Source organism: Odontesthes bonariensis, chromosome 13 (genome assembly GCF_027942865.1).
Source record: "Odontesthes bonariensis isolate fOdoBon6 chromosome 13, fOdoBon6.hap1, whole genome shotgun sequence".
Lineage (NCBI taxonomy): Eukaryota > Metazoa > Chordata > Actinopteri > Atheriniformes > Atherinopsidae > Odontesthes > Odontesthes bonariensis.
Window position 1 is genome coordinate 34,834,399 of NC_134518.1, and position 9,015 is coordinate 34,843,413.

Genomic DNA, 9,015 nt, shown 5'->3' on the forward strand with positions numbered 1-9,015 from the left:
ATTCAACCCCTAAAAGTTCCCGGGTAGCGGCGGCTAATTCCTGCAGCATCTATTGTAATCCCAGTGCTTCCTTACATCTTTTATAGTCATGTGAACAGCCGGGAGTCCAGCTGTGCTCCCAGTGCTGACAGACCCACAAATAAACAAAGCGAGGAAAACAAAAGCCCTAAAAACCCAACCCTCATTTGTACAAGCATGCTTCCTTTGCCGATTCGAAACCCAGATATACAGTAGCAGCGAAACGAATCCAAGTCAGGTTAACTTACAATAACAATATATGTTTATTTCTGTAAACATGGCAGTTACATTGGCAACAATACACAAACGCCTTCACATTCTGCAAGACAAAATAGCTTCATAGATACAAAAACAGGGATGGACACGAAGGGGGAAGAGGAGGGGAGGTCAGTCCATCAAGGTGGAGTATGGTCAGCAAGCAGCTTCGTGCATCCAGAGAGAGGTCGGGAAAAATCTCAGTCCAACACTGATCCCAGCTCAGCAGGAAGGCCCTCCGCCTGCCTCCACTTAGCGTTACGTAGCTTGAACCATTTCTGTAAGAGAAAAGGAAAAATGGCCCCCAGGGGAGCAGTTAAAAACAGGTTTTTATTCAAATACGTACGGCTGCTGAGCCTGAAACAAGAGAATGGTGACGCAATGGCCTCCTGTCACAGAAATGTCCAGTCGGGACATTAATATTGCTGAGAAGTTATGCAGGTGGACCTGTTGTGTTGCTTCTCCAGGCCTTTCTGAGCATAACCTAATCAGCCTGTTTGTGTTTGTTATCATGTTGGTCTGAGGATGTAAGAAACTAGAAGCTGATATTTGTAAAGCTGCTAGAACGCTTTGATGAGATGTGGATAATATCGTCAGCCAGGCTTAAAATGAAGACATTTACTCTGATCTGAGTGTGATAACGTGGAGGAAGCAGGGTTAAGCACTTCACACTAATCTCACGCTCTCGGGCCACACACACCCATTTTCGCACGTAATAAAAAACAAATTCCCAGCTGATGATGTCGCGGTGTGAAGAGGGGAAAGTGACGCCGCACACACAGTACAGCACATAGAGTGAAAAACATCCACCGTGGCTCATTCATTTGGTCCCACACCAGTTTTTGAAGTTCTCTGCAAACGACAAACAACTTCAAACTACAGAATGTTTTCTAATTTTGATTTCATATATATGAAAACTCTGAGATATTTACTTTTCTTAAAGCATTTTTGGGTTTTTTGAGACACTATTAGCTAATCTGGCCAGAGGGCAGGTGGTTGTTTTTCCCCCCCAACTTTATCCACGAGGTTAAATTATGTAAAAATGATGGAAATGTATTAATTTTTTTAATTTAATAACGTATCTTTAAACTCATACCCATGAAAATAGCATGTAGAGAATGTAAAGCTGACTTAGACGCCATGTTGTAGTCGGCTTTGGTACGTTTAGACCCTGATTTCTTAACTTAACTATGTTTCTAATCTCAAGTTGTAGGATCAGCTTGTAAAACCATATTTTGCGATACATTATCAATGAATTCACACAACTTCATATAATGAACACATAGCTTCATCTGTTTGTATTATATTATATTATAATTTGTTCATTTTAATTAATTAGCCAACATATGGGGATCAGATTTCTGCACACTGTTGACTTGGTAATTGCAGATCTTACATTCAGCGGTGCAATTAAATTATTCTCAGTCAGGTTCATCTTCTCTCTCATTTTTTTCTTTCTCCGTCTCTTCTCCACTAGATTTGACCATTTTAAGACAAACAAAACAATATCTAACCGGGCAACAATGACAAAATGGAGGTAATGGGAAACCATTCCTCACAAGATGGCGCTAACGTCCTAGCATACAACACGGCGTGATGTAGCCTCACATTCTCAATGTTAGCATCGAACATTTTAGCATGCTAAAGATGGCATGTTAAATAGTTGAAAAATATACATATATATATATTAATATATATATATATATATATATACACACACATTTAGCATTAGCAAGTAATTGTGAGATTTTACATTTTAAAAGTTACTATGTGTTGACTCTTAACATTTAGCATTCGTGTTAAAGACATTAACATATATTGACATCTAGCATTTAACATTTTAGCCCGCTCACATTAACCTGTAAACATTCATGCTAACAGCTTTCCAAAAAAAACAAAAAAAAAACAGCTATTGACACACTGCATTTTACATTATGTGAGCTGCTGTTAGCCTTAAGCTCCTGTTAACATCTGTTAAATTTAGAATATTCTCATATGTAGCATGTAAAATAACCTTTAATATAATTAGCATAACTTTACTATCTGACTTTTGAAATATAATGTTGTATTATACTTAAGTTAGCATCTATTAATATAAGCTAAGCATTAGCATATAATTTTGTATTATACTTAAGTTAGCATCTATTAATATAAGCTAACCTTTAGCATATAATTTTGTATTATACTTAAGTTAGCATCTATTAATATAAGCCTACCATTAGCATATAATTTTGTATTATACTTAAGTTAGCATCTATTAATATGATCTCACCTTTAGCATAAATATTTGTATTTTAAGTATGCTAACATTTAACACGGTTCAGTATGTTAAAGCATCTATTAATTAGCATCTATTAATACAAGCTAACCTTTAGCATATCATTTTGTATTATACTTAAGTTAGCATCTATTAATGAGCTAACCTTTAGCATAAATGTTTGTATTTTAAGTACGCTAACATTTAACACGGTTTAGTGTGTTAAAGTAAGACACAACATGATTGTTACCTTCTTATACTTTGATTATTGCTTTAATGTGACTGCAGTTGTTACATTTACATGCTAATGTTTAGCTTTTTAATTCGCTACACCTATCTGTCGGATTTTGACTTAAATTTGTGCTCTATGCGGGCTATTACAAAAAGTAAAAGATGTGAGTCTGACACTATAATATAGTTTAAGGATGGCTTCAAGTTATGAGTCCTCTTTGTCAATGCAGAATCCTTAAAGTAACACGAGAAAACTTTAATAACTGAAGTGAAAACAAGTCTCTGTGTCAGCCCTGCACATGGACAGCAAAACACATGAATTTGTTGTCATGTTGAAGAGGCCACAAAGGTGCCATAAAAAAGCCCACAAACATGTCAAGCTACCATGAATGGAAATGGTGTGGTGCAGGGCTGCAAACCAAAGTTGGGTCCTGCAGATTCTCAGCCCCTGTGCACTCTGGGGCAGCTTCAGGCATAACAAAGATCGTTGTTCTTCAATCAAAAAGAGTCAGAAGCACATAGTTTTAAGATTCCCAAACTTCTCTGGTGTTGCTTTAAGTATAATACTGATTAAACTGTAGTTTATTATCACTCTGACCACTCAGCGAGTAACTACCACACTAGCTCTAACCAGAAGATGTCTCAACACAAACCCGTGACCTGTTGCATTGCTATTTTGCTAATTTTTGTCAAGAGATTCACAACAGCACTGACGCAACCTCCCTAACGCCAAGGGGAAAGGGAGGGATTCGATCCTCTGACACAAGACTGAGGCTGCTTGTTTGAGTTTTGCGTCTGGCAGGAGGGACCGTTTTCCACATTTTGAACTGAAAACACATGAGATTCCCATCTGGAGTGGTCTGGGACTGTACTGCAAAACGCACCAACTAAATCGGTCCAAGAGCTCGTCTCTGGCTATAGCTGCCCTTTGAATTTTTCCCCTCAATAAAAGATCACATGCCAGTTTTTGTTGCTTTCACACTGTCCTTTTTACAGGCACAAAAGAGCTTTGAGTGACTCATAAAAGCATTACACGCAGAGCGTTTCTGAACAATAATGAGCAGATTTATAATCTGATCCTGCTGATCCACTCAATAGCGCTTGTGTCATTTTTCCCTTCACTGGATTACATAAGAGGCTCTTTCAAACTTGACTCTGACGCAGCAGCGCTGAAAACAAATGAAATGGTCTGTGGAAGGAGCTCCGACACCGCACGGAGGCCGGAGCACGTTTTAAATGTTGTTAATGGGAAACGGGGAGTGGTAGGCGGGTTGGGTTCCTTCAGTTGAACCTTTGTGAACAAACACAAAACACTTGGCAGGAGGGGCGGCAGAAAGAAAAAAGAAAGTGCCCGAAGTTAAGTCGGGGCCTTTGGATGAGCGGCCAGGCTTCCACCTCACCGGGCTTCCCGGTCAGCTCGGCCCAGCTTCTCCCACCTCTGAACACAGCGAATGGAGACAGAAAAAGTCAGATTGCAAACCTTTGTAAGCAGATAAAAAAAGTTTCTGATATCACGACTCGGACAATCTGAACATGTCATTTGAGCTTTGAAAAATGCTGCAGACTATTTCTAAAATTTCTTCCTTCCATTTTTATCCTAAGAGATGCATCCTGGTAACATCTGCTGTGTGAATGAAACCATAAATCACTCATAGCAGGATACTAGAGCGCCAAATTCTCAGTTAACGCCTGTGCTGAAATGCACTTTTAGGCAGAGTTAGGACTGGTGTCTGTTACAGAAAGAGATCATCTTAATAATTCAATAAATGTACAATATTTATCCCTTTAAATGATAGATTTGTTTCATTGTAAAATTACAACTTAAGGCTATATATATTTAGAGTAAAACTTAGGACCTGAATGTCTTAAAGAAAACTTCTTGAAGTTGAATCCCATACCCATCTCAGCCAGTTTTCCTTCCCACCATCTATAGATTAGTGAATCTGAGCTCATATGCACTCGCTGATGAGTGTTTTCCTTGATTAAACTCCAGTCTTTACAAATATGAAACCTTTCTGGATTAAAACCAAACTAGTTTGCAGTGTCTTGTGATTTTTTTTTACTTTAAATTGAGCAATTTATGTCAAAAGATGCTGAATGGCATGCTCCTTTCCCCCTTTGCCATGTTACTACAGTAGCCTTGAGGGGACAAACCGAACACTGCTTCTGCAATACTTTCACCATTTTGCAGTTGCCATAGATTCATAGATTGGGTAAGAACGGGGAGTATTCAGCTGGTTGTAATGTGATCTGATAGATGTCCCTACATTCTACATCCTGGATCTTTAATATCTGCAGGATTAAGACTTAAATCAGTAGAACAAACTAAATAAAAACCATAAAGAAGCCAGTGAAGGTTATAGCTGACTTTTCAGCCCCATCCTGTGGATTGGCAGCTTTAGTCCAACACTGACAGCAGTGGCTGAAGTTTGCCAATTTGCATCTACACCTGGGCAGATGTAATACTGCAGCTGCTCACGTAGGAAAATGCTTCCATTGATTGTGTTAAAGGGACAGTTCGCCTCTTTTGACATGAAGCTGTGTAACATCCCATATCAGCAACATCATTTCTGAACATCTTCTTACCCCCTGCTGCGTCCTGTGAGCAGAGTTCCAGCCTCGTTTTGGTGTTGATGAAGGTAGTCCGGCTAGTTGGCTGGGGTTTAAAAAATAAAGTGTTTTGCTTCTCAAAACAATATGCGTTCAACAGAGTAATACATTTGCATCACAAAATGGTTCTCCAGGAAAAAGTCAGACCTCACAATCGCTTGGCCCTATTTTCTCTCCCTTCGTATCGCTGCGTGAATTATTTTGAAGTTAGAAATCGGTCGAAACGTACCAAAGCCGACTACAACATGGCGTCTAAGTCAGCTTTACATTCTCTGGATGCTATTTTCATGGGTATAAGTTTAAAGATACATTATTAAATTAAAAAAATGAATACATTTCCATCATTTTTACATAATTTAACCTTGTGGATAAAGTTGGGGGGAAAAAATAGCCACCTGCCCTCTGGCCAGATTAACTCATAGTGCCTAAAAAAAAAAAATGCTTTAAGAAAAGTAAATATCTCAGAGTTTTCATATACATGAAATCAAAATTAGAAAATATTCTGTAGTTTAAAGTTGTTTGTCGTTTGCAGAGAACTTCAAAATCTGGTGTGAGACCAAATGAATGAGCCACGGTGGATGTTTTTCACTTTATTCCCGATCGGTCTGCTTCGTCCTGTCTGTATGTGTGGCGTCAGTGTCGAAGGCAGAGAAAATAGGGCCAAGCGATTGTGAGCTCTGACTTTTTCCTGGAGAACGATTTTGTGATGCAAATGTATTACTCTGTTGAACGCATATTGTTCTGAGAAGCAAAACGCTTTATTTTTTAAACCCCAGCCAACTAGCCGGACTACCTTCATCAACACCAAAACGAGGCTGGAACTCTGCTCACAGGACGCAGCAGGGGGTAAGAAGATGTTCATAAATGATGTTGCTGATATGGGATGTCATACAGCTTCATGTCAGAAGAGGCGAACTATCCCTTTAAATGAACAGATTGGATTGTTTTGGATTGTTTAGCTGCAGCTCAGAGAAATCTGGTGGAACAGGTTTGTGGGGTCGAAGCAGAGAAGCTGGTATGTGATGAGTATGAGTGACATCACCAAAACTACAACACACAACCACAAGCTGAAATTTGCCTTCAAAGCCGGGTCGAGTCAAATGACAGAATTTCCCTGCAAAGCTTCGACTCATTCAGAGCACAGCTAACCAAACAGCCGTGTTTGTTTGTCATCAAACACAAAACGGGAACTCGCTGTTTTTGTAGGAAAATCAGAGCTTCAGCGTCCGCCCCGTGAAGCTAAAACTCCTCACGGTGACGGCTGCGGGTTTCAGTGCCCGATCACAACGATTCATGCATCAGAGGAATGCTACTGGAGGTGCCTGCTGAACTTCGTGCTGTTATCAGAGCTCCGAAGCTTCACATCTGGCTGCTGATGTGACAGATGCACAGGCTTTTACAGTAAGCCTGAGGAATTCCTCAGATAAATGGGTGGTGGGAGTGTTTACATGTGGGAGAAATGGTTGATAGAGACCGAATACCTCAGCAATCAAATGTCTGTTTCCCTTCTAGTTTCTGACCCACAGAAGTTGAATCCGTTCCCTTTTTTGGATAATTTATAAATGATAAAAACGTTGATCTGCCAGTGTCTGCCTGTCTGAACAGAAAAACAGATGCTGTGATGTTAAATAACATCATTTCTAATGCTTGCATGTTGAAGAAAAATAAGTTTGGAGAATGTAGGAACTCCTTCCTTTGATGAATATGTGCTTAAAAGCCCAGTTTTAAGGGCAAAAATTTTCCACTTTTAGCATGTTTGGGAATTATTTAGGTCAAGTGATTAATTTTTACTGCATTTTCCTGCCAATCCACTATTCTTTGGCTTGTTTAGTCAATCAAATGAGAAAAAATTAGGGCGAAACGTCTCAGAAACGACACTTCCTTCCAGCTTGTTTTGTCCGAAACCCAAAAAGATATTCAGTTACAAACTATTACATTTGAGAAGCTGAAACCAGGTTCACATAGGTCTTGCATAGAGCATATTAAATGCAAGCCAGAAAAGGAAGATTAATCTTCCATATCCTGTCCACATACCTCCTAACAAGCCAAAGAAACTTCAACACAGTCATCCGAAACATCCACCACAGTCACACCCTGACTGCGTGATTGACAGCTGCTCCTTTTTTCTGCTTTTTCCCTCAAAGCCGCCCCGTACAGACTCATGTGTGTTTCTGAGCTTTAACAATAGCGACAGCAGGAAACTCGACTCTGGTGGGACTCGAGGAGAAAGAAACATGACCATCACCGGCGCTGCCTTTGTGGTCTGTTGTGTTTCATCACACCACGATGCAGACAGAGATATTGCGAAGGATCCTCACGTGTGGTGAAGCTTCTCAAAAGCTTGATGCCACACATATGTCAACATTGTTTTTGCAGAAAAATACACACACGATGAATGTTCTGACTTTGTGGTTGTTAAACCTCTGAAAACTGTATTGCATTTACTCAAATATACAGAACTCTGCTGCATGTCAGAGGGAAACTATAAAGTTTCTGAGGATAAAAGCTCTCAGCAGGAAATACAGTAAAACAGCTGCACTCAATGATTATAAGTCAGACAACAAGTTATTTCAAAGATTAAAAGAGTTTTTACTATTTCAGTATCCAAAATTAACCAAAAACTTGCATTCAACTACTTATTGCCTTAAAACTTATTCAAGTTATATAGTGTTTTTCAAGCTTCTTGTAATAAAACGTTCAGTCTGCAGACAAATAAGAGCCTAAATGGAAAATGACACTGTTAAAAAAACAAGCTGGGAAAGGGTGGACCTAATGGAGTAAACCCCAATATTCTCACCATCAGTGTAAACAGCTCTGTTAAAGACGGCGTTATTTCTACGTTTGTGCCAATAAATAAATATATTTAAGCCTAAATACGCGCGAAAGCTCATGTTTTCCCTGAGCATCGATCCCAGCCGCAGTAAAGATGGAGTGAGGTGGAATATGAGGGTCCTACTCACCTCTGTCTCCCCCTCTGACAGCCCGCACTCCGCGGCGATCAGCATGAGCGTCGTCCCGTCCGGATGCTTGCTGACTTTGTTGAAATTCTCCTCCAACACTTTAATCTGATCCTCCGACAGTTTCAGGCACTCCATCGCTTTTGAAGCCATATTCCTATATATTTCCCCCCTTGTTCTCCGGTAAGTCCCGCGGGTTTTTTGCACCGGTTCGGCTTCAGTCCTGGTGGCGGCTCAGATGTGCGCACAGCTGGACGCGTAGATGGAGCTCCGTGTGGCGGCGGCGCGGCAGCGGCAGCGGCTGTCTGACAGCTCGGTGAGGTGGAAGGCGGTGTGTGAGAGTGGGTGATGTGTGGGGGGGGTTTACTACTGTCAACAGAGGCGCGTCATGAGGCCAGTCCCACCAGCAGAGCCCTCCCCTAAACACAACTGGAGGAGGCGGAGGAGGTGCGCAAATATCTGACAATGCCAGCTCCAACAGTGTAAGGAGCGAAGTTACAGGACAGATATATGATCATTATTAATGTAAATCACCACGTTGAAGGTATGCATTTAGGCCTTCATGTGCAGTCATGATTTAAACTACAGAAAACAAGATTTCTACAAAATATCTTGTATAACTTTTATAGCTTTTGTGGCTACAATGAGATTATTTTAATGGATGAATTGTGATCTTTATAAATTTTG

At 40.2% G+C, this 9,015-nt stretch overlaps 1 protein-coding gene across 1 annotated transcript; it reads right to left on the minus strand.

Moving 5' to 3' along the window:
• Positions 1-257: 257 nt before the first annotated feature.
• On the minus strand, positions 258-8,673 carry hopx (HOP homeobox). The gene is made up of 2 exons (XM_075480769.1): positions 8,332-8,673; positions 258-551 (listed from the first exon to the last, which is right to left on the minus strand). Exons 1-2 carry the CDS (start codon positions 8,479-8,481, stop codon positions 474-476), a joined length of 228 nt encoding a protein of 75 aa, XP_075336884.1. The 5' UTR covers positions 8,482-8,673; the 3' UTR covers positions 258-473.
• Positions 8,674-9,015: the final 342 nt, after the last annotated feature.

What these genes read in the sequence shown, in the direction of transcription:
- hopx (XM_075480769.1), bottom strand. Translation starts at nt 8,481, where the DNA reads ATGGCTTCAAAAGCGATGGAGTGCCTGAAACTGTCGGAGGATCAGATT. An exon ending in TGTCAGAGGGGGAGACAGAG is followed by an intron (nt 552 to 8,331) that starts GTGAGTAGGACC and finishes TTTCTCTTACAG; the next exon opens with AAATGGTTCAAGCTACGTAA.